This window comes from Penicillium solitum (assembly GCF_028829755.1).
Source record: "Penicillium solitum strain IBT 25940 chromosome Unknown utg000003l_segment0_segment0, whole genome shotgun sequence".
Lineage (NCBI taxonomy): Eukaryota > Fungi > Ascomycota > Eurotiomycetes > Eurotiales > Aspergillaceae > Penicillium > Penicillium solitum.
In genome coordinates, this window is record NW_027072123.1 from 1,767,587 (window position 1) to 1,789,701 (window position 22,115).

At 49.2% G+C, this 22,115-nt stretch overlaps 11 protein-coding genes across 11 annotated transcripts; 5 read left to right on the forward strand and 6 right to left on the reverse strand.

The window, feature by feature from the left end:
• Nucleotides 1-1,266: 1,266 nt before the first annotated feature.
• Nucleotides 1,267-2,262, forward strand: N7455_004562 (uncharacterized protein; the record flags this gene model as incomplete). The annotated part of the gene is made up of 3 exons (XM_040956734.2): nucleotides 1,267-1,276; nucleotides 1,331-1,882; nucleotides 2,192-2,262. 3 exons carry the CDS (start codon nucleotides 1,267-1,269, stop codon nucleotides 2,260-2,262), a joined length of 633 nt encoding a protein of 210 aa, XP_040812807.2.
• Nucleotides 2,263-2,915: 653 nt separating this feature from the next.
• Nucleotides 2,916-3,615, reverse strand: N7455_004563 (40S ribosomal protein eS28; the record flags this gene model as incomplete). The annotated part of the gene is made up of 4 exons (XM_040956811.2): nucleotides 2,916-2,977; nucleotides 3,166-3,249; nucleotides 3,408-3,551; nucleotides 3,597-3,615. 4 exons carry the CDS (start codon nucleotides 3,613-3,615, stop codon nucleotides 2,916-2,918), a joined length of 309 nt encoding a protein of 102 aa, XP_040812845.2.
• Nucleotides 3,616-4,117: 502 nt separating this feature from the next.
• Nucleotides 4,118-5,282, forward strand: N7455_004564 (ATP phosphoribosyltransferase; the record flags this gene model as incomplete). The annotated part of the gene is made up of 4 exons (XM_065604838.1): nucleotides 4,118-4,134; nucleotides 4,196-4,230; nucleotides 4,347-4,838; nucleotides 4,909-5,282. 4 exons carry the CDS (start codon nucleotides 4,118-4,120, stop codon nucleotides 5,280-5,282), a joined length of 918 nt encoding a protein of 305 aa, XP_065461738.1.
• Nucleotides 5,283-5,772: 490 nt separating this feature from the next.
• On the reverse strand, nucleotides 5,773-8,583 carry N7455_004565 (uncharacterized protein; the record flags this gene model as incomplete). Its single annotated transcript, XM_040956842.2, has 1 exon — nucleotides 5,773-8,583. The coding sequence occupies one exon, from the start codon at nucleotides 8,581-8,583 to the stop codon at nucleotides 5,773-5,775; it is 2,811 nt and encodes a 936-aa protein (XP_040812748.2).
• A 589-nt stretch (nucleotides 8,584-9,172) lies between these two features.
• Nucleotides 9,173-9,780, reverse strand: dprC (the record flags this gene model as incomplete). Its single annotated transcript, XM_040956780.2, has 2 exons — nucleotides 9,173-9,313; nucleotides 9,367-9,780. The coding sequence occupies 2 exons, from the start codon at nucleotides 9,778-9,780 to the stop codon at nucleotides 9,173-9,175; spliced, it is 555 nt and encodes a 184-aa protein (XP_040812816.1).
• Nucleotides 9,781-10,190: 410 nt separating this feature from the next.
• Nucleotides 10,191-11,317, forward strand: N7455_004567 (MDR family NADP-dependent oxidoreductase; the record flags this gene model as incomplete). Its single annotated transcript, XM_040956721.2, has 2 exons — nucleotides 10,191-11,009; nucleotides 11,072-11,317. 2 exons carry the CDS (start codon nucleotides 10,191-10,193, stop codon nucleotides 11,315-11,317), a joined length of 1,065 nt encoding a protein of 354 aa, XP_040812760.1.
• Nucleotides 11,318-12,294: 977 nt separating this feature from the next.
• Nucleotides 12,295-13,236, forward strand: N7455_004568 (SDR family NAD(P)-dependent oxidoreductase; the record flags this gene model as incomplete). Its single annotated transcript, XM_040956748.2, has 2 exons — nucleotides 12,295-12,358; nucleotides 12,407-13,236. 2 exons carry the CDS (start codon nucleotides 12,295-12,297, stop codon nucleotides 13,234-13,236), a joined length of 894 nt encoding a protein of 297 aa, XP_040812762.2.
• Nucleotides 13,237-13,379: 143 nt separating this feature from the next.
• On the reverse strand, nucleotides 13,380-14,706 carry N7455_004569 (uncharacterized protein; the record flags this gene model as incomplete). The annotated part of the gene is made up of 2 exons (XM_040956827.2): nucleotides 13,380-13,508; nucleotides 13,576-14,706. 2 exons carry the CDS (start codon nucleotides 14,704-14,706, stop codon nucleotides 13,380-13,382), a joined length of 1,260 nt encoding a protein of 419 aa, XP_040812716.2.
• Nucleotides 14,707-15,985: 1,279 nt separating this feature from the next.
• Nucleotides 15,986-19,282, forward strand: N7455_004570 (cation-translocating P-type ATPase; the record flags this gene model as incomplete). The annotated part of the gene is made up of 1 exon (XM_040956865.2): nucleotides 15,986-19,282. The coding sequence occupies one exon, from the start codon at nucleotides 15,986-15,988 to the stop codon at nucleotides 19,280-19,282; it is 3,297 nt and encodes a 1,098-aa protein (XP_040812763.2).
• Nucleotides 19,283-19,994: 712 nt separating this feature from the next.
• N7455_004571 (Neurolysin/Thimet oligopeptidase N-terminal) lies at nucleotides 19,995-20,321 on the reverse strand (the record flags this gene model as incomplete). Its single annotated transcript, XM_065604839.1, has 1 exon — nucleotides 19,995-20,321. One exon carries the CDS (start codon nucleotides 20,319-20,321, stop codon nucleotides 19,995-19,997), a length of 327 nt encoding a protein of 108 aa, XP_065461739.1.
• Nucleotides 20,322-20,814: 493 nt separating this feature from the next.
• Nucleotides 20,815-21,516, reverse strand: N7455_004572 (uncharacterized protein; the record flags this gene model as incomplete). The annotated part of the gene is made up of 1 exon (XM_040956845.2): nucleotides 20,815-21,516. The coding sequence occupies one exon, from the start codon at nucleotides 21,514-21,516 to the stop codon at nucleotides 20,815-20,817; it is 702 nt and encodes a 233-aa protein (XP_040812705.2).
• Between the last annotated feature and the right edge of the window lie 599 nt (nucleotides 21,517-22,115).

Sequence of the window (22,115 nt, forward strand, 5' to 3'; positions counted from 1 at the left end):
GACTCGGTTAGAGAGATTATGATGGAATCTTTTTTAAAAAAAAGATAAAAAATAAGCTGGTTCCAGAGGGGGTCGAACCCTCGACTTTGACGTTATTAGCATCACACTCTAACCAACTGAGTTATGGAACCGGATTATGTGATGATGCCGAGAATTTGCATATATCAATATTTTGCTATATGTTTGGGGTATATTGGGCCTCATTATGCTAGTGTTGACCCGTAAAGATACTTATCATCCAAGCGAATATACATTCTTATACTACTTAGGCCTTGACAAGCACTACAGCACCAAGCAAATTCTGCTGCTATTACTTCGCCTTCGAGTAGACTACTATCACAGAATAGATGGCTGATATATGATCCACATATCACATGATTATGTTGCCCTATGTTGTACTCCGTAATACGCATCTGTAAAATACCATATTAAATACTACGCTAATTTATACGCTAAAATATATAAGTGGAGGTGGGCTAATCCCACCTCACGTACTCCGTACATAGTTGGGCCGTTGTAGGCTTTTATTTTAGGCCACAATGTCCGTATGCCTAGTTACTAAGTATAGTCTAAGTACCTAGATACTCACCAAGTGATCACCCTATGCTATGAAATACTTAGTGAGTAGGACCCTGAGCGCCTTTATAAAGTGGCGGCTCCATCGGGAAATATTCTTCCTGCCTAGCTCCTAGCAATCTGACTTGAGCTGTAGCCTATGTACATACATGTAGACATAAAAAAAAACATTGGACCCCTATCGGTTAGTCGACTGATCCACCCTATGAACTCTATGGGCCCGCATTACCCTGAAATATTCCTAGGAAGCGTCGTTGTTGAAGCTGATGCTTGCGTAAGAGAATTGTGAGTTTGGGGAAAGCCACGGAATCCAATACCAGTGACCTTTATGTATGTATGCACATACGTATTTGGGAAATGACTGAGAATGTATTGGGTCATTCCATTGATGCCTGGTTGTGTAGGCTTGTTTGCTTGCGGGGTGATGGCTTGTTTGCCAGATTCAGGGTATAAATATGTACTCTGCTTCCTCTCCCCCTCTCTTTCCCGATCTGTATAGCAGAAGCTATAACATAATCTGTAGTCCCAAATAGTGAAGGCCTTACTTTCAGCGTGGAGCCTTCGCCCAAGGGTCGATACTTTTATCGTTGCTATTCTTCAACCAGTGCCGGTGCACTAAGATGTGGGAAATACCCCCACGTCCCTAGAATGCTATCCCAGGGGCAGCTGCTTCGTGAATTCAGCAACCACATGATTCTCCGTCCCGTTGAAGCGCTATATCGCGCCTTGGAAAAATGATACGCTTCGCAGCAAGACCCGGAGGACCCAGAAGAGATATGGATCGCGATAATATTCGTGCCGGATGACGCCAATACGAAGCTTCACCATGCTCGCAAACTTGCACAGCAGCTCATGGACAGCGAAGACGCAAATGCTTTTGAATACGAGTATTTGTTCGAACGGGAAATCCCGAGGAGCTACCTGGAGCACAGCGTATCGCTCAAAGAGGTATTCAAACGTGGACGAAGCGACGGGATGCTCCTCGATGAAGAAGGCTCTTTTCCAAGCACTCTGGAAGAATTCCGGAAGGTGATAATGAGCGCAATATTGTCAGACGTTTACGACGCCGGTCGTTGGCTAGGAGGCATCGCCCGAACTTTCGGTGCCAGGGCACCTGCGTATGAGATCGCGAACAAGATATTTTCAGATTCCCTTGGAAGTTTTGGGCACATTGATCAGAATCGCCAATATGTCGATGTGTATTGGGCAAACGATGGAGAAGACCTTGAATGTCACGGTGGTATTGAGTTTGGGAGCATATGCGATATTGAAGACGGAATCAAGGATGAGCTCGATTCCTGGCTTGGTATTTGAATGAAGAGCTAGCTAGGGTTTTGATGTGGTTCTCAATGCTGGTCATTCTTTTCTTACTTTGATCCATGTCTCTGGACATTATACATAATATAAACACGACATCTTTTTAAATGTCCCTTTGACTTTCTCAGTTTTATAGGAAGAAAGACGAACAGGCGCGTAAGACGTACAGAGGTTCCAATTTATACCAAAGCACATGGCACAGTTACCGTCTACATTCATGTACTTGGCAGACATGCCTTGGGAACCCCAGACAGCAGTCAAACCCCGGAATATCTATCTGATCTAGAAACCCACATAGACTACGCTGGCCAGATGTTCTACGAACGCTTTCAAAACCTCGACCTCGACAAGGCTGAACTGGAAGATTAAGTTTTCAAACTTTTTTTGGATTCCATTGTTCTTTTTGTCGATCGGGGTCCGGTTCGAATCGGCGTTTGTCTTTTCTAAGTACCAGTAATGGGGGGAATCTGGTACGAGGAAGAAAAGAGAGGAAACAACATCACAACCTCGTTTGTCGCATTGAGCCCATGCAAGCACGCCTAGATTGACGTGTGTGTATGTAGTAAAACACCAAGATCGAAACCAGACCAGACCGTACCACAAGTCCACTAACCAGCCCTCGCGCAAGAACCTGATTTCGTTTTCTCGTATCAATAAAAAAAAAGGCTTTCTATTATCTTTTTTGCGCTCTCTGCTCCTCTCTCTCACGATCGTTTCTCCATAATCGACCTTCCGGGACTTTCGGCGTTATAAAAACCAAAAAGTCAATCCACACAAACCATCACCTCCAGTCGAAACGTCGGAAATCGTAGAAACGGCCGCGAGTCGGCAGGCGGCAATGGGTTGAGCAGCGCGGCGGTTTAGGGCTGAGGAAGATAGGAGGTTGATGGTACGGCAAGAAAGAAAAGCGGGGGACTCGATTTTGGCCGAAGAGTAATCATGAAAAACCGGTCGTAAGGGATATGCGAGAGAAGAAGAGAGACAAAATAGACGACGCGAGCGAAATTTCGTTTTGGTGGATTTTAACGGAGACGGCGGGCCTCGCGCTCGGACTCGAGCAGGCAGAGGATGTCGTCAACGCGGACTGGTGCGGAGGAATATATGTTAGTGATGTGGTTCGGTAAAGTTTTCGTCTTTTGGGTCGATTTTCGAAAATTCCATATTTCAACATGGGGGCCTCTTTTCATTGTATGATGAATATAGACCCCCGTGTGCTTCCTCCTCTTGTGATCCCAAAAGACGAACGGATTCAAGGAAATCAATGTCGCATACCTGGGCCCTTGACGTTACGGATGATGGAACGCGAGGTGTCGTCCATGAACTCGACGCGGACCTGGGTGACACCACCACGGGATCCTAAATGAATAGACCACAAATTAGCCATTGCTATTCCTCCAAGTGTCTGGTTTTCATCGGTTTGTTTCGGGCGATCCGGGGCGCAATGGGTGCACCCCGCGAATATCGAATATCGAATTGTGGGTTTTGGAGCTTCAAAAAGCTGGGAAGGCACATACCGGTGCGGCCGAGGACACGGGTCACCTTGACGAGCTTAACGGGCTGCTTGCTGGAATCCATCTTGGAGGTCTGGAGAGGGCGTTGAGCTCGAGGGTTGGAGTTGGTTGGACTGAAGGTAAATGAGTGTTGAAGTGGAATTTGGCCTGTGTGGGTTCGTGCAAATTACGCGAGGGCTCAGGGCTGGACACCTGAGCCGTCAGGCAGCATATGAGTCAGCGGATAAAAAAGTTGACACCTGGGCCATCAGGCAGAATAAGGCAAATTCAGGCAGAACATATTTTCGCTGAACTCCGATATCGTTCAGCGTCACCTTTAGACAATTGTGGCTTCCACAGCCAATTATCCTATAAAACGAATTAAAAAAACTTATTGAAGACTACCAAGCATATCCTGTAGACAATCCAAATAGCCATATACCACAGAATTATATCACGTGGGCTCATACTGTCCAGCGAACACGGTACATACTCCTCTGGTCCCGTCACTAGTTTACCGGAGTAATCTGCCCCTCCAATTTCTGCCGCAAGAAGCCCCGGTCTCTCTCTCCCTCTGACTCCTCCGGCCTATATCAATTGTTCTACCTCCTCTCCGAGATATATTTACCGTCTCAGAATTTCAATTGACTTGACCTCTTTGTCAATTGATCCCCGATCAGCTTATTCCCCCGCCAAAAACCCTTGAAAACCCCGCGCCGCACCGCTCTATCGCCATGGATCTCGTCAACCAGTGAGTCGACCTGAATTACAAACCGCATTGAGATCCCTGCTAACACACCTATTCTAAATAGCCTGGAAGGCCGTCTCCTCTTCGCCGTCCCCAAAAGCAAGTTCCCCCCCAAATCGTGACTCAGACCTCTGCGAGCAGCGATACCCACACGAACAAGAACCAAGAAACAAAGATAAAGAACTCAGCACTGACGACGCAAACCCACTATACAGAAGGACGTCTGCAACAAGCAACCCTCGATCTCCTCGCCGGCTGTGACGTCCAGTTCCGCCGCGAAACCCGCCTCGACATCGCGCTGGTCAAGAACCTACCCATCGCGCTGATCTTCCTGCCCGCCGCCGACATCCCGACCTTCGTCGGCGAAGGCCGCGTCGATCTCGGAATCACTGGCCGCGACCAAGTCGCCGAGCACGATGCTACCCTGCCCGCCGGCGAGGTCTCCGGCGTCGAGGAAATCCTCGACCTAGGCTTCGGCGCCTGCAAGCTGCAGGTGCAGGTCCCGGAGAAGGGTGAGCTCAAGGAGGCCAAGGACCTCGTTGGCCGCAACGTCGTGACCAGTTTCACTGCCCTCACCGAGGCTTTCTTCCGTAACCTGGAAGGCGCCGAAGCTGGCCAGAAGCTCACCACGAAGATCAAGTATGTCGGCGGTAGTGTTGAGGCTGCTTGCGCCCTCGGCGTCGCGGATGGTATCGTTGATCTTGTTGGTATGTTGTGATAAGCGCTAGTCAAACTGAAATACTGGAATCCGTCGCTAACATTCAATCTTCTTTTCAGAGTCTGGTGAGACTATGAAGGCCGCCGGTCTGAAGGCAATTGACACCGTCGTCTCCAGCACCGCCGTGCTGGTCAAGTCCCGCCAGTCCAACAGCGACATCCTCACCCTCCTCACCTCCCGTCTGCGTGGTGTCATCACCGCCCAGAAGTTCGTCCTGTGCCAATACAACATCCCGCGTGATCAGCTGCCCGTCGCATCTAAGATTACCCCTGGTAAGCGCGCGCCTACTATCACCGCGCTCGAGGAGGAGGGATGGGTTGCTGTCAGCTCGATGGTGGAGAAGAAGCGCATTGCTACGGTAATGGATGAGCTGATTAAGGTTGGCGCGAGTGATATTTTGGTTATGAACATTGCCAACTCGCGCACGGATTAAAGATTTGATGATGATATTTGTTTTCTTTTTGGGGTTTTTATAGCATCCTTCTTCTCATGATCTTTTTTTTTAACTTTATATACTGTGATGGACTTTTCCGGGATACTGGTTCCTTTTCTTCTGTTTGGTTTTGATAGAGACTGTCTCGCTATTCCAATGGGTATTGGACAAAAAAGCACAAACATGGAATGGGATAGGATTACATAGCGTGTGTGCAAGGAGATATATCCATGTTCGTATATTGAGCTCTGCTCTAGCTTTGATGTCTATCTTTCTATGTATTTCTATATAAATAGCCTCATCCTCCCCTGCTACAAAAATGAGAATATACCAGATTCAATGCCAGTATGATACAGCTAAACCCCTAATGCCATATCCAAAAACCCTGCCGAAAACCACATAACCAATCAAAAATCATCAAACATATGGCAATGGTATCATCAAAAATCATCAAGAAAAGGCCAACGCCAGAAACAAAAGAAAACCCCCATCACAATTCCTTCTCCCCCAATCCAACCCCCTCCTTCCTCCCCCGATGAATAGCCCTAAGACACTGTCCAACCCCCTCAAGATCCCCAAGCAACCCAACATGCCCACGATCACTCTTCACCAATCCATCCTTAATAATCCTATATCCAGGTGGCAACATAGCAGCCGAAGCAAGACAGACTCCATCCCCAGCAGCAAACGCAAGATCATCATACGCATCAACCTGCTTGATACTCTCACGCGAGACAACCCGCGCACCATACACAGTCGGCAACGTCTTCCCGTACAGCACTGCCGCAGGCGGGTATCTGTTCTCGGAATGGTGTGTCGGCCGGAACGCAAGGTTCTCCTTGAACCGTTTGGTATCCGCCAGCGCGCGCTGCAGATACTCCCTCGCCGCGGGGAGCGGGATAGTGCTCGTCGTGGCAATTTTGTTGGTTGCGGCGCTGCTGCGCGGGTGTGCGCCTGGTCCGACTAACCCGTCCGCCGGGTTTTGTGCTTTTTCGGCTGCGTATGCAGCGTACGAGGCTGGGTTATGCGGTGTGTTGTTATTGCGGGCGTAGATGTCCTTTTCTGTTCCCGTGAGGGCTTGTTCGTCATGCGGGTGGTTGTGTAGGTCTTGGGAGAGGAATTCGTCCGAGTCCTCGCGCGGACCCATGGAGAAGCGCTTTCCGATTATGGGGATGTCTTTGAAGCCGAGGGTTGTTGGTGTTGGTGGTGCGGGGAGGGCTGGGCCTGTGCAAGGGGAGAGACGGTGGTCTTCCCAGGTTTGGGGGTTGAAGAAGTCGATACGGAATTCTTTTTTGCTTTGTTTGTCGATGAAGCAGTGCCCGTCTTCTGGGAGGAGGGCGAAGCTCGTTCGGAAGGTGAAGTTTACTTGTGCTGTTAGAACGCGGGAGCTAAGGAGGACGTCGTCGCCGCTGCGGAGGGGTCCGAGGATGTTCACGCAGTGCTGGGGTACGCCTGCGTACACGACTCCAGCGAAGAGATCGGGTCGTTCGTTGACCGCGTGTCGGGTTATCAGACCGCCCAGGCTGTGTGCGATGACTGTAGCGCCGCGTCGGGATTCACCCGGTGCAGGCTCCTGGTTGCATGGTAGGCTCTCTAAAAAGGCGATGAGTCTGCGTGAGAGCAGCTCGGGGCTTAGGCGCCAGTCGTATCCGTAATCGTGGACACGCATGTCGCCACGCAGGGCATTTTCGCTCTTGCGCAAACGCTTCATCAATCGTCGACAGACGTCCACCGGGCCAACGTGGGAGAGAACCCCAGATGGAATGATGGTCTCTTCCATGCGTTCCTCGTCCTCCGGGTGCAGACCGACCTCCAAATCTACTTTCCGTAGATTCAGACCAACCTTCATCGGCACCCAAAGTTGACGATGGGGTGGCTTAGCAGACCGCAGGATTGATCCTCGGTAGCCTCCTAGAATCACAACATCGCCCGTGAGATCTGCCATTGCTTCTTCCAAGACTGGATGTGTTATGTTAGGATTGTTCCGCGGAGTTAGCGGTGGGGTTGCAGCCCTCGGTGGTTGTTCTCCTTTGGCAGTACCATTAACACCGTTGCTGTTACTTGATGAACTGTTTCCAAGATCTGACAGGAACGGACGAGAGCCCCAATCATTGCGGATATCCTGTAAATGGAGATTCGGCATGCTGAGCAGCCTGCTACTCGAGTCTTGGAGACTATCCTTGATTGCCTTGAACCGGCTGTTCACCTGAGTATGCACATTCTCGTACAATGGTCGCTGCTCTAGGGACGATGCCGTGGACGACGCACGTAGATACAGCGATTGATCCGATGAGGACCTCCGCAGACTTGGTGGTCGACCGGGCATCGCTGAACTAGGCCTCCGTATGAAGGAATGTTTTGCGGCTGAGGTTCCATCCGGCGAGCGCAGCTCAGGGATCGGCTGAGCGGCTTCTCCGTCATCATCAACGCTAGAGCTGCTTGGTGCAAGAGGTGACGGCGGCGAGCGCAGGACCAGCGATGAAGTTCTTTTCGGCACTCCCGAGTTCTTTTTAACTGCGGGCGCTACCGTCTGGCTGCGGATTCGGTTTTGGCCATTGGGCGCACGGAACGAGAGAGAAGGCCGTTTCCTCAAGGAGGTCAGATCAGGGAGAAATTTCTTCAGCTCGCCGGACCAGGCGCGTGGTCGACGAGGCAATGTGTTCTTCAATAAGGCCCCGACAAAGCCAGACCGCTGGCTCACGGCTGAATCTTTCGACCCAGCCTTTTCAGGGGCCGTGGCAAAAAGATCGCTTCGAGGGCCATGCGCGAGGCCTGGTTCGGGTTGTCTGTACTGCGGAGAGGGGTATGATGCCCGAGGCTTGTGTCCGGACTTCCGTTCGTGCGGTGATGGTGATGGTGCTGGTGGTGGTGCTGGTGCTGTTTCGAGCTTGGGCTCCACTGACTCCGGCTCGGTCGTGATTTCCGATGCAAATAGGCCATCCTCGCCAATATTATCCGGTATGGTGGTGAAGTATGACCCCTGATGTTCCAGCACGCGGTTCTTCTCTGCCACGGGGGTCGCTCGGGCCTTCATGCGGCTCTGCTCGCGCCCAATGCTAACCCCCACCACGTCGCCGGCGGCATCTTCATCGGTGACCTCGATCGAGTGTGGGATTGGTTCGTCGCTATCGGAGCTGGAGAAGGATGAATAATGGGAGGGGGAGTCTGAGACGACCAGATTCGAGGATGTCTCCGATGAGTACAATGTCTGGTTCTGCGGGTGTGTTGAGGCAACCGCCGCCGCAGCGGTTTCCGGGGCCAGACGTGGAGGATAGGGTCGGTTGGCGGGGATTGAAGCCATGGCGATTTATGCCGAGAAAAGAGAAAAGCTCTGAACCCAGTTCAAAGCATGAGGTCGTACGAGTGTGTAACTATCCCAACACTTGGCATTGGCTGGATGGTGCACCAATGTGGGCCGCACGTGGAGCAAGAATTTAAAGAGCTTGGCCCTGATGTATATTGTACAAGGTATATTTGGAAGAAGAGTGTTCAATGTTTTATTTTTCGAAGAGATGCATTCATAAAGGCCGGAAACAGGTAGGTTCCACCAGCACAGCCTTCTCGGGTCGGTCGGATGGTGACAAAAAACCTTGGAAGTTTATGATATCCCGGTTTTTGCTTAGTTAGTCTTAGTGAGTATTGGATGTCTAAAAAATTGTCAAGAATTAAGCAAAATACCAAATGCTTGGCCTAACAAGGTACATGGATTTATGTATGAACCTATCTCTTTCAACTATGTACATGCATGATCGACATTCCTATTGAATCCGGGGGATGTCCTAAATTTTGGTGTCTTGTCTTTTGCATGTGAGAATGAGATAGAGTCTGTTTAATAAGCCAACACGTTACCTACTTGGAATAGCTCTGCACTCGTATTCGTATACAACTATCTATTCCCTCCCAAACCGACCAGTCCGAATCTCCTCCGCACCCTTATTCGCAATCTCCTGATTCCTCTCAGCACCCTCATTAGACCCAAAAGCCCGATCAACAGTCGTATTCAATGCCCCACGCAATGACTCTCCAGCACCCTATACCACCATCAGAACCCCATTTCCCCAAGATCAAAAATATATCAACTTACATGAACGGACGCTGCAACGCCCTTCACTTTATTTCCGAACCCCTCACCAGCCCGGGCAGCTCTAGAATCCTCCATTTCCGCCCGCTGCGCCGTACTGGCTGTGTGCGGGAGCGGTGCATCCCCTACAATCCGATCATCGCTGCGAGACGGCGACGGTGAGAGCGGTCGCTGGCGGGTCTGAGTTGGTCCACCCGCTGATGACCGCGAGTAACTAGCTCCTGTAGCCGGATTGTAGCCCTTGGTTGCGTCATACTGGGATCGTGTATCGTGCAGGCCTGTTGGGAGGCCTGGGGCGCCCGTTGAGGAGCCGCCACCCACTGCGCCGCGGGAGGTTTGGGTCGGATCGACATGTTCGTAGCTTTGGTAAGTTTGGGTCGGATCGGGGTGTTCGTAGCTTTGGTAGGTTCGTGACATGATTGTAGATAAATATATGATTATTTGTTGGTCTGGTGTTATTAGGGGAAATGTAGTTGAGTGTTCTCGTAGTTCTTCGGTTCATACTTCCTGGGCAATGACGTCATGATGAGGGCATACAGATTGTATAAATCGGTTTGTTAGCGCTGAAGATATCACCTAGCTGGATACATATCTATGTATGCATATATCCCTTTTATGTTCTAATAAACGCAAATAATGCATCTCCAAGAAACTGATTATTCAACAACTTCTTCTTTGAGCCGGGGTAAAGCCGAGGTCCAAGGAGCAGTTTTCCTAATATGGAGCGTCTCCGATGCTACATAGATATTTTTATATCTCCGCCTTTTCTCCCTTCTTTACAACACAGCTTCTCTCTAAACTGCTAATTCCCCAAAACATCCTCCAAAATGTCCAACAAACAAATCATCTACACCACCCCTCCGGCCCCGGCCATCGACCCCTCTCTCAGCAATGGCACCTTCCGCCTAAACACCATCCCCATCCCCAAGGATGTCCCCACAGACCAGCTCCTCGTACGCGTACACTACCTCTCCCTCGACCCAGCCATGCGCCAATGGCTCACCGCCAAGCGCTCCTACATCGCCCCCGTCGAGCAAGGCGCTGTAATGCGCGGCCAGAGCATCGCCCAAGTCCTCGCCGTAGGCAGCGATCTGACATCCAAGTACACCAAGGGCGACTGGGTCGTCGCCGGCTCCGGCTGGCAGGAGTACGCGGTGGTCAGCGCGAAAGAAGCACAAAAGATAACCGTGCCGGCTGGCGGACGGCCCACGGATGCGATGTCCGTGCTTGGCATGACCGGGCTGACGGCCTACTTCGGCATGGTGGAGATCGCGCAGGTGAAGAAGGGTGATACGGTTGTTGTTTCTGGTGCTGCGGGTGCCACGGGCATGGTGGCTGGCCAGATTGCGCGCATTAAGGGCGCTAAGCGTGTTGTGGGGTTGGCGGGGAGTAAGGACAAGTGTGATTTCTTGGTCAAGGAATTGGGCTTTGATGCGGCGGTCAATTATAAGGATCCGGATTGGAAGAAGCAGCTTAAGCTTGCTACGCCTGAGTACATTGATGTCTTCTTTGATAATACCGGTGGTGATATCCTTGATGCTTGCTTGGCGAGAGCGGCTCAGAACTCGCGCTTTGCTATCTGCGGTGCTATCAGTCAGTATAATGCTGCTAAGCCGCAAGGTCCGGGTAGTTTTATGAGTGTCATTGTGAGTTCTTCTTGGGTTTGGGAGTGTTATGTTTTTGGGGACCTCGGGCTAATTGATGACAGTCGCAACGGATCACCTTGAAGGGTTTCATTGTCTTCGATTTCGCGAAGCAATACCCTGCTGCGCTCAAGGAGCTCGGCTCTTGGTTGGCTGAGGGTAAGCTCAAGCGCAAAGAGCATATCGTGTCTGGTGGCTTGGAAGCGGCGCCTCAGGGTCTTATTGACCTCTATGCTGGTGCTAACACCGGTAAGATGATGGTTGAGGTGGCACCGATCAGCGAGGAATTGGCTCCAAAGGCGAAGCTCTGAGTATATCTATGGATAGCGCGTATTTGTCTATTAGCTAGGTACTAAATCTATTTCCAGCTTGAGTAAATCTCAAAAAATTATAATCGAAGTCAGCTTAATATTAAGCAGGAAAATATATCCCAACAGCTTCTTTTTTTTCCTCTTCTTTTTCTTCTTGTTCTCTGTTTTCTGTCTACTTCGTCGTTATAGGTTAGATATATTTTTTGATTTCGGTAGATAAAACTTGACTTTCGAACATAATGGTTAAAATCGATCAATAGTCATAATCGGTTCCATAACTCAGTTGGTTAGAGTGTGATGCTAATAACGTCAAAGTCGAGGGTTCGACCCCCTCTGGAACCAACTTGATTTCTTTTTTGTTTTTTGGAATTTTAAATCCCATCATAGTTTAGTCTCTCTTACCGGGTCATCGAATATTTAGGATAGTATGTAATACTAGTATTTATTCTATAACTAGCTTAATTCATCCCTTTCAAGAAAGAATCTAAAGAACTTAGATAAAGATAATAGTTAGCTACATACATAGTTATAGCAGGTACCTGTAGATAGCTTGAGTTTTTCTGCTCCGTTTTGAGTATACAGTTGAAGTGACATCATTCTGATATATCGAGCCCGGTTTACCACGTTGGTCTACCTTGATATTCAAGATTTAGCAGGAATTGAAAGATATTCAAGCAACTGATTGGAGTAACAGATGACCTACAAGTGATTCATGGACCCAACAGGCAAAATATGACTAGAACAGGTTTGAGCTTTTGTCATACACGACTTATCCCCATTTTAAATCGTCTATATATATATATATATATATACAGCCATTCGTCATGTCGCGATTCTACAAACCAGCTCTCAGCAAGAACCAGACAGTTCTAGCATCAATTCCATCAATCCGAATATCCAAACTCTCCCCTCTCCTACATTGTCGTCAATTCGGAGTAATCCCCACCAGAAAAGCTCCCGTTTCAGACGACATCAAAATGGCAGTCAGTGAAAGCAACCAAAGCTTCAAGTTGGAAAATCTGTTCAATGTGAAGAACAAAGGTGAGCAATATATAATCACTCCAGTGTACCATATCCTAACAACACCAGTGGCCCTCATCACAGGTGGCGGCTCAGGAATAGGCCTAATGGCCGCGCAAGCGTTAGCCGTGAACGGCGCCAAAGTATACATAACCGGGCGCACAGAAAAGAAACTCGATCGAGTATCCACACTCTACGACAACGACGAGATAAGCGGCAAAATAATCCCGCTCCCAGCCGACGTGACCAAACAAGACGAGATCAGGAAACTAGTCTCGGAGATCTCCACACGCGAAGGCCACCTCTCAATCCTAATTAACAACGCCGGAATATCCAACCAAACGCAAAAGACCGAGGCGGAGGACGCATCCGAGCTCCGTGAGTCCCTCTTCGATGACCCGTCTGCGACATTCGACGAATGGGATGATGTGTTCCGCACGAACGTCTCACAGATCTTCTTCATGACAACGGCATTCCTGCCGTTGCTGCAGCGCGGCTCGGAGATCGAACATGGTTGGTCCAGCACCGTGATAAATACGACTTCTATCTCGGGGATTGTGAAGGTCTCGCAGCATCATTTTGCGTATAATGCTTCCAAGGCGGCGGCGATTCATTTGACGAAGATGCTTGCGCATGAGGTTAGTTCGTCGAAGCTGCGGGTTAGGGTTAATCATATTGCGCCGGGGGTTTTTCCTAGTGAGATGACTGCTGGGGAGAGTGATTATATGCAGAAGAGTTATATTCCGACTGAGAGGTATCGGGAGAAGGTTCCTGCTGCTAGACCTGGGAGGGATGAGGATATGGGCAGTGCTGTGATTTTTGCAGTTTGTAATCAGTACTTGAATGGGCAGAGTGTTGTTGTTGATGGGGGGTATGTTCTTGCTGCTGGGTCTGTGTGATTGGAAGTTGGATGGTAGGAGTGGTGTATAACAAATTTGCTCTTTGTTTGTGGGTATCTGAAGGAAAGCTAGGAACATGTCAAAGGACGCATCTTCAAACCACCAAGTACGCATTGTAAAGGGGTATCAAATTGCGGCCTTGTTCAATATCCTTTTGCTCCTGCTTCGCAAACCACCACACCGTGTATCCATTCTGATCGCAACAGCTTCATAGTTGTGATACGCTTCCAATAACAGGGGTGTAACATTGCATATATAGCGTTGCGTCGTTTCTAGAGACTAGATATTAGTTACTTGTCTTCTGCGCCGGAGCCCCCCCCAAAAAACACTATAACATACCTGCGCCAGAGTCTCAATTGGCGGGTATCCATCCTCCTCGCTACGAGAATGAAGATACTCCAGATACCGCGCGTCTTCCTGATCAGGGCGCGCGCTACGCCACAACATCCGGTCGGTGACAAGCGCCATGTAAACCATAGCAGTGGCCCACACATCAGCGGGGCGAGAATCAGACTCACCACTATTACCATGTTCATCATGACAACGTGATTGAAAATGAAGCTTGAATTCCTCTGGGGGAATATACGGCAGCCTCATACCCACAAATGAAGCAGTGGGTGAGTTCGCAATGACGGCCTGACTGTCATTGCCAGAAGAAGACTCAGAATTTTGACGACATAATGAATTCAGCGGCCACGGTAGCACAAACGACCATGCGCTGTGTGTAGGTGGCTGTGGTTGCGGGGGAAGCATTCCTCCTCCCCGGACCTTAGCAGACTCCTCCCATATCCGCCGGACATGTCCGTCGCCAAACCCGGCCAGCTTCACAGCTCCGTTGGCAGTGAGTAGAATTGTCTCAAGGCGGACGTCGCGGTGTGCCGTGTCGTGGTCGTGTAGGAAGGCAAGCGCGCATAGGATCTGGGTTATTATACAGTCCGCTTCTTGGATTGGAAGGGGACCTTTGCGGGATAGAAGGGTGTTTAGATCGCCACCGGCGCAGTATGGCATGACCAGACAGAGCTCGGCGCGTTCGTTGTGGAGGATATCTAGGATCGGCAGGATGTTTGGGTGGCTTGGGTGCAGGGATGTTGAGTGGGAAGAGCTTGGGGGACCTCTGAGGATGGATCGTCGGTATACTTTGATTGCGACAAGTTGGTTATCGCTTGCTTTATTTGTTTTGCTTTCATGTAGACGTGTTGTGCTGTTACAGCCATAGTGTACCATATGGCGATAACGGCCGTATTTGTCTATGAAGGGGAGGTTTGGCGATGGGAATTTTGATTGTGATTGGGTAGATATTGATGGCGTTGAGTCTTGCCTTAACAAGGGTTGCTCCTCTGTTGGGATGGCTTCTAACAGGGGTAGATTGTTGTTTTTGATAGCGCTACCATTGGACAGGTAGTGTCCAGCTGAGAGCTTCCCTCGTATCAAGGTGTGGTGGTGATCGACGGTCTGGGCTGGAGGACGCATGGCAATTATTGGACAAGTGTGGTCATGTCCCTTCCTGTATGTGGCCAAGGTGGTTACCGCGTAGGAGAACTCCAAAATATTGAACAGAGAAAAACATCATATTTTCAACGAGGCATCAAGTCAATGCCCTTTTATAGAGTAGGATTAAGGTAAATGAGTGAGTTCCCCCCTTACAGATCTAGGAGGAACAATAAGGGTAGCACAGGGAGGGGGAAGAATGTTCAACTCCAATGCCTACATCATCCATAGACCAGATTCAATTCGAGTCAATTGGGATATTCTGCGATTGGACAGGACAAACTGCTCAGCTAAAGAGCGATTTAAATTTTTCGAATCCTTCGAACCCGCTCTTAGCGAAATTGAAGAGGAAAAAATTCGACTGCGGAAGGGCATAGTATAATTCCGGTGAGTAGTGTGAGGTCAGAATTGAGTCTGCACTGAAATCTGTGGAGAGGAAAAATCCCTCATGGTCCCTCATGGCCGGGGATTAACACCGCACTTTGGTGGCTGTGTACTTTCTTTTTTCTTTTTTGTTCTACTTTACCTGTTTTAGGAAATCTGCGGCATTTGTTCTTATCTTTTTTACTCCAACCTTTAGAAAGCAAGAGATCTCTTCTGTTTCATATCCAGGGAAACTTGAACTTGTGGCTGAGAGAAAAGTTAGGGCTGTGTTTTGTATTGTCAATGTTCATATTTACTGGTTAATGATTGGCCATGGGGCCTTTTTTATGGTAATATTACGATAAATCTTGTATATATATGTAATATATGGATATAGCACGATGACAGCTGATGGGTGTCTCGATATATATAAGGTACCGTCTGTTGGTGGTACCTGGCTTTAATATGCAAACCTCTGCAGTTGACCATGTACCTTGTGGGCCCCTACATGTATGGATGGGATCTTCCCTTTATTCCCTCAACCAGAACCGGCAGGTCCCTCGTGGACTCGCGTGGCTGCGTGATACAACATCTCTTGCGTCAGGGAGAACCTTCCCAATTCATACCTGAGCTTAACCAGCTTGGGTCTAGACATATCGGAGCCTCCTACCTACACACACCCTGGTGCCTATATAAAAGGCTGAGGGGGTCGCACACTGTTTTTTCCCTTGACCCTTCAAATACTCTTCATCGGTGTACTTATTTAGTCTGCTTTCCCTCCAGTGCTATCGTCACTCTTGCAGTGCTTGATTTAGTATCTGCTTTTCCTACCTTTCTCTTTTTTACTCTTCTCACCCTCTTCCCTCCATCCTCTCCTACACACCCTCAGGTTCAATCCATGGCGCCCATGAGTTCAGATAACAGCAAGACCGACATCGACGTCGAGTCAGTAGGTGGTATTCTCAAAGATGATGAGCGCACTGGACGTTCCAGGCAGATCACCTTCGAGGGATCTACCTCCGCAGAGGGGGCTCGGTCTATCTACCAGCCGACTCAGATCAATCGGACCCGTTCGATAAGTCGCGATACCATCCATAGCACCAGAAGCAGCGTCCAGGGAATGCCCGAACTGCCAATTGAGTTCCGAACCATCTCCATCCAGATTTCGGAATCCCAGAACGCCCCCAAGGAGGCTATTGTCCAAACAAAGGAGAAGCAGCCCCACCAAGACTACTTCGAGAGCTTGGACTTCCATATTATATCCACCGACAGCCTGTGTCGAGAATTCAATGTCGATCAGCGTACTGGACTGAGCTCGGCCTCGGCAGCCACACGTTTGCAGAGAGACGGCAAGAACGTCATTGCCCATCATGGGGAGAACTATCTTAAGAAGATCTTCTTCTACGTCTTTGGTGGATTCTGCTCTGTTCTTTGGGTCGGAGTCGTCATCTTCTTCATTTGCTGGAAGCCTCTCAGCAACCCTCCCTCGGCTCAAAACCTTTCCCTGGCTGTCCTCATTCTGATCGTCATTGCCTTGCAGGCAAGCTTCTCGGCTTTCCAGGATTGGTCCACGAAGCGTGTCATGAACTCGATATTAGATCTCCTCCCCGCAGAAGCCATGGTGATGCGGGATGAGAAACTCATTCATCTCCCTGCCACAGAACTGGTCGCTGGTGACATTGTTCACATTGGAATTGGAAACAAGGTCCCAGCTGACATGCGTATTTTGTCCAGCTCGGGCGATGTTCGCTTTGACCGTGCCATTCTGACAGGCGAGTCGGATGAGGTTGAAGGCGCCGTTGATTGCACCGAGACCAACTTTTTGGAAACTCGCAATATTGCCCTCATGGGAACCGGTGTCACGAATGGCAATGCTATTGGAATTGTCGTTTTGACGGGCTCTCGCTCCGTGATGGGCCGTATTGCGTCCATGACAGCTGGTGTCAAGCAGAAGACAACCTTGATCCAACGCGAGATCAATCGCTTCGTCACGATTATTGTCATTCTTACAGTGTTCTTGGCTTTACTGATCCTGTTCACCTGGCTGGGATGGCTGCGCAAGGATCACCCTTCTTACATGAGTGTTGTAGCCATGTTGAATAATGTCATGGGGTGTGTTGTTGCCTTCATCCCCGAGGGAATGCCTGTCGCCGTCGCATTGACCCTTATGATGATTGCCAAACGGATGAAGCATACCAACATTTTGCCCAAGGGACTTTCCACCGTTGAGACTCTGGGCTGTGTGAATGTACTCTGCTCCGACAAGACTGGCACTCTCACTCAAAACCGCATGTTTGTCAAGTCGCTTGGAATGGTTGATTGGGAATACAGCCTAGAGGATTTAGCTCCTGGCGAGTTCGACACTGTTAATCTTCCCCAAGGCCTACAAAATATGCTGCGAGCATCTGTTCTGTGCAATGACGCCATGTTCGACCCGACCACGATGAATCTACCCGTTAATGAACGTGCCGTCAATGGCAATGCTACAGATGCAGCAGTTTTGAGATTGGGTGACAGTGTTGGATTAACCTCCCCGACTGCCCTGGAGCCATATGAACGTGTGCATCAGATTCCATTCAACTCAAAGAACAAATGGATGCTTACCCTGCATCGTGATCCCAAATCTACCAAGGAGTTTATTCTCTACGTTAAGGGAGCACCAGATGTGCTGTTGGATCGTTGCGCCACTTATTGGTCTGCCGTTCACAATTCAGTGCGTCCACTAGATGCCGAGGCGCGGGAAAAGTTCTCCAACTTCCAGGCTAAACTATCACGTCGCGCAGAGCGGGTGATTGTCATCTGCCAACGTCGTTACATCCCACACTCTGTCCCTGGCTCTAACGATTTCAGTAACGAGATACTAGACCATGGTGTGCAGGATCTCACAATCCTCGGTATCTTCGGAATTGTCGATCCACCACGTCCGGAGACGGCCTCGACCGTCGCAGCTTGCCGCAAGGCGGGTATCCGTTTCTTCATGGTGACCGGTGACTTTGGATTGACCGCGGCTGCCATCGCTCGCGAGATTGGAATATATGATGGACAAGCTGAGCCAGATACCATCGCAGAGTTGAGGGATGGCCTCGACCCATCAATGGAAGTCAAAGTTCCCAAGTCACGACACAGCTTGCTTCTTGAAGGACCCAATTTGTCGGCGTTGGCTTCAGAGGACTGGGAAATAGTCTGCGGTTACGATGAGATTGTCTTTGCTCGTACCACCCCTGAGCAAAAGCTTCGCATTGTGACAGAACTTCAAGCTCGCGGTTCCGTGGTTGCTGTGACAGGTGATGGTGTCAATGATGCCCCAGCCCTGCGCGCAGCAGACGTGGGTATTGCAGTCGGATCCGGCAGCGATGTGGCAATTGAGGCAGCTGATCTCGTACTCCTGGACAAGTTCGACTCTATCATTGAGGCCATTCGCCTTGGTCGGTTGGTCTTCCAGAACCTGCAGAAGGTCATCGCCTACCTACTCCCAGCAGGTAGTTGGTCAGAGATCTGGCCCGTGATCATGAACGTCTTCTTCGGTTGCCCTTCTCCACTCAGCACCTTCCTCATGATCATCGTCTGTGTCTTCACTGATCTGTTCCTATCTCTTTCACTTATCATGGAGAAAGAAGAATTCGACCTCCTCAGCCTTCCCCCACGCCGTCCAACCAAGGACCATCTCATCAACCTCCGCATCTATGGCCAGTCGTACCTATTCGTCGGAGTCATGGAAGCCTTCAGCGCGCACGCCATGTTCTTCCTATATATGTGGCGTCACGCCGGTATCCCCTTCTCCGACCTGATCTTTGCATTCGAGGGCTACGCCGAAGGATTCCACGGATATACCGCAGACGAATTGAACCACTTCGTCAGCGTAGGCCAGTGTGTTTACTTCGTGACTCTGGTCATCATGCAATGGGGCAACGTCTTGTCTGTCCGCAGCAAGCGCATGTCCATCCTCCAAGCCGATCCGATCCGTCCAGCCCGTCGCAACCCATGGCTGCCTCTGGCGATGCTCGTTTCGTTCATCATCGCTATCTTCGTCACTGAAGTCCCCGGCCTCCAGAATCTCTTCAGCACGGCCTCGGTCCCAATCGAGTTCTGGTGCATCCCGCTTGGTCTTGCACTGGGTGTCCTCTGTATGGATGAACTGCGAAAGGTCTTGGTCCGGATGTTCCCCAAGGGACCTGTGGCCTGGGCCTCGTGGTAATCGGGTCTATGAAAATGATTGTTCATGAAAAATGAAAAACCGCCAAAGAAAACCAAGATGGCTGCAAATCCAAACCAGGAAATTGGTCACATTATACATACACTTATCATGGAGCATATTAGATTGCTTCATTGCCTGGTCCCCCCTACCTCGGGGTACTTTATGTGTGTTTTTTTTATCATTTGTAATCACAAGCAATACGCCAACTTTGATAGTTCGTTGTCACGATGATTCATGGCTTTACCGAAAGAAAATGTGAAAGATGCCAATTGAGCGTGTTGCCCATAGATTTAATGAACACAACTAACTACCTATCAAAAAATATCACATTTGACACTTCTCCCTTTCCTAGATGTAGTATATCCTCTTATGGGCTTTGCTTTGTTTATATACCTATGTAGCTGTATTATGTGTGCCGAGGTCTAGCTCCTAGCCACTCAAGATAGGGTCTAGTAGTCGGCTCACGGCCGAGATAATCTCTCAAAGTCTTCATCTCAGACTGGCTCCCACCTACGCGGAGAATCATGTCACGATATCGCCGTCCGGCCTCTTTGCTCATTGTATCCTGGCGAAATCCAGTCTCGAAAATATCAAAAGCAAGTACCGTGCCTCTGAGTATGTCGTCAGTTTTCTGAAGTTAAAACAGGCCGGGAAAAAGACCACGCAGTAGATTACTTACAATAAATAGCTGTAGTATCCAGCATCATATCTGTTAATCACATTTCGGAAAGTTGTCTGCCCATGGCCCCATTCCCATCCCTCCCTCCCCTAGTATCTCCCCTCCATGAATCCCAGAGATACTCGAGCGCGTCTTGTTGAACAGCTCCGTGAGATTAGTCCGCAGCAACTCTTCCCTCGAAGCAGGGCTATGGATAAGCAAATCGTATGTGGCGAAGAATAAGTTATTAAGCTGTGCTCGGACATTTCCGTTTTTGTTTCTTCGGGATAGAGCTGCCGCTTGGTTATCATCGAGTTGAACGGGCGGTGGCTTCAAAGTTTGTTCCTCTAATTTTCCATTACTAGTCATCCAAGCAGACATCATTGATGAACTAATGTATGAATAATGATAGGAGATGTCTTTGATATGACTCTCAACCCAGAAAAATTGCTCCAACATCTTGCTTGAGGCTTCAACAAAGTCGCGATCGACTGGGCAGAGCCCTGCGTATTTAATCCTTGTGAACAGGGCATGGAATAAGTGTCCGAGTTCGTGAAACAATTTTCGAACATCGTCCAAGCTAAGAAGAGTGGGTTGATCGGGTAGCGGTTTGACGTAGTTCATGATTAAGGCCGAGGATGGATAGAAACGATCTCCGTCAGGTCGCTGGTAGCCCTATTGTAGTAATCAGTCCTTTGTTTTAATTAAATCTCTCCAAGATGCAAAGAAAATTGGCAATTGAGCAGCGCTCGGAATTGTTGCCTGTGATGAAATGCGTACAAATTGCAATGGATAGTGTCCGGAATGGCTATACTTCCCATGTCGAGGGAAAAGATCCAGATAGGCGTAACCGAGGAATTCATCCGTCTCGCCATCAACTTTCCAGGCTTTCGTGCCAGATGAGACCCTCACAGTGCGCAGTATCAATTCTTCGGACTTCTACTCCGAGGAGATGTTGAAACCTCTGAAGTAGTTTTTGAAGCGTCATATGGAGTTCGAAGTATTCGGACACGGTCGTCTCCCGCGTCTCAGTCCGTTCAATGCGCCGTAGCGTGAAGTACGGGATGTCCCAGTAAAATAGCCTGTTTGCGGTTTCCACGAACGCGGCTGCTTCCTGCTGTTTGAGCACGAGAAGCTCCTCTGCATCGCTCGTAGTTAGAGGAACCACCGCCTCCCGAATCTCTGATAGCAGATCAACCACCACTTGAGGACCTTGAACCATCTTGTCGCTCGTTTTCCGCGCGAAATGGTTCGGATGCCCAAGCATCCTGGCTGTCTCATCGCGGAGAAGAACAAGTTCTCGGAAGAGAGGGACGTTACCTGCCATCCTGTTTTCGACGGTATAATAAATCTTCTTCCTCGTCGACTCCTTCTTCACGTTCATCATGGCCGGGGCGCTGAAAGGGACTTTGGTGGGGAGCCACAGTTGGCCAGTTTGGATGCATTCGCCTTCTTTGAGTCGAGCTAAGATAGCATCAGGCAAGCCCTCTAGCTCGCTCTGAGTGAGCCAGAGGCCCGTGGTCTCCTCATTAAGATTCCTGTTGCAATCTCTCTCGAGATGGTTCAATCTCTTCATCTTTGCTTTGAAATCGTTACTGGTAGGGTGTTAACATTAGCATAATAACAAGGCCTTATACCGAAGTATCTGAGAGAAGATTGATAGATGTAAATTTTCATCCTCAAAACATATCAGCAGGTTCCATAACTCAGTTGGTTAGAGTGTGATGCTAATAACGTCAAAGTCGAGGGTTCGACCCCCTCTGGAACCATCGTTTCTTTTTTTCATCTTTTTGTTTTTATCAAACTCTTCATTGATTGATTTTTATTTTTATTTAATCAGTCTACTTTGTAGTAATACACTGTTGCACTGTCCTCTAATGCACTAATGCAAGCCAAGGCCTAACTAAGCACTAAAATGGAAAGAGAACGCCAAGTGGCAGAGGAAATCAAGTATAAAGGTGTGGGTTTTTTTTTCCCCCTTCACGAGGCGCAGTGTGGAAAACAAAGACATCAATAAGGCGATTGATTAGAACGTTCTTGACATATTTCTTAGAATCAACACCTTATTATCAATTCCGTTCGCGGGCGCATTCGAATCATGCAGCCGTTGTTATATGTTTGTTCCTTGGTAGAAGTGCGTATATATATATTTTAGTCCCTCCTTTTAGGATTGAC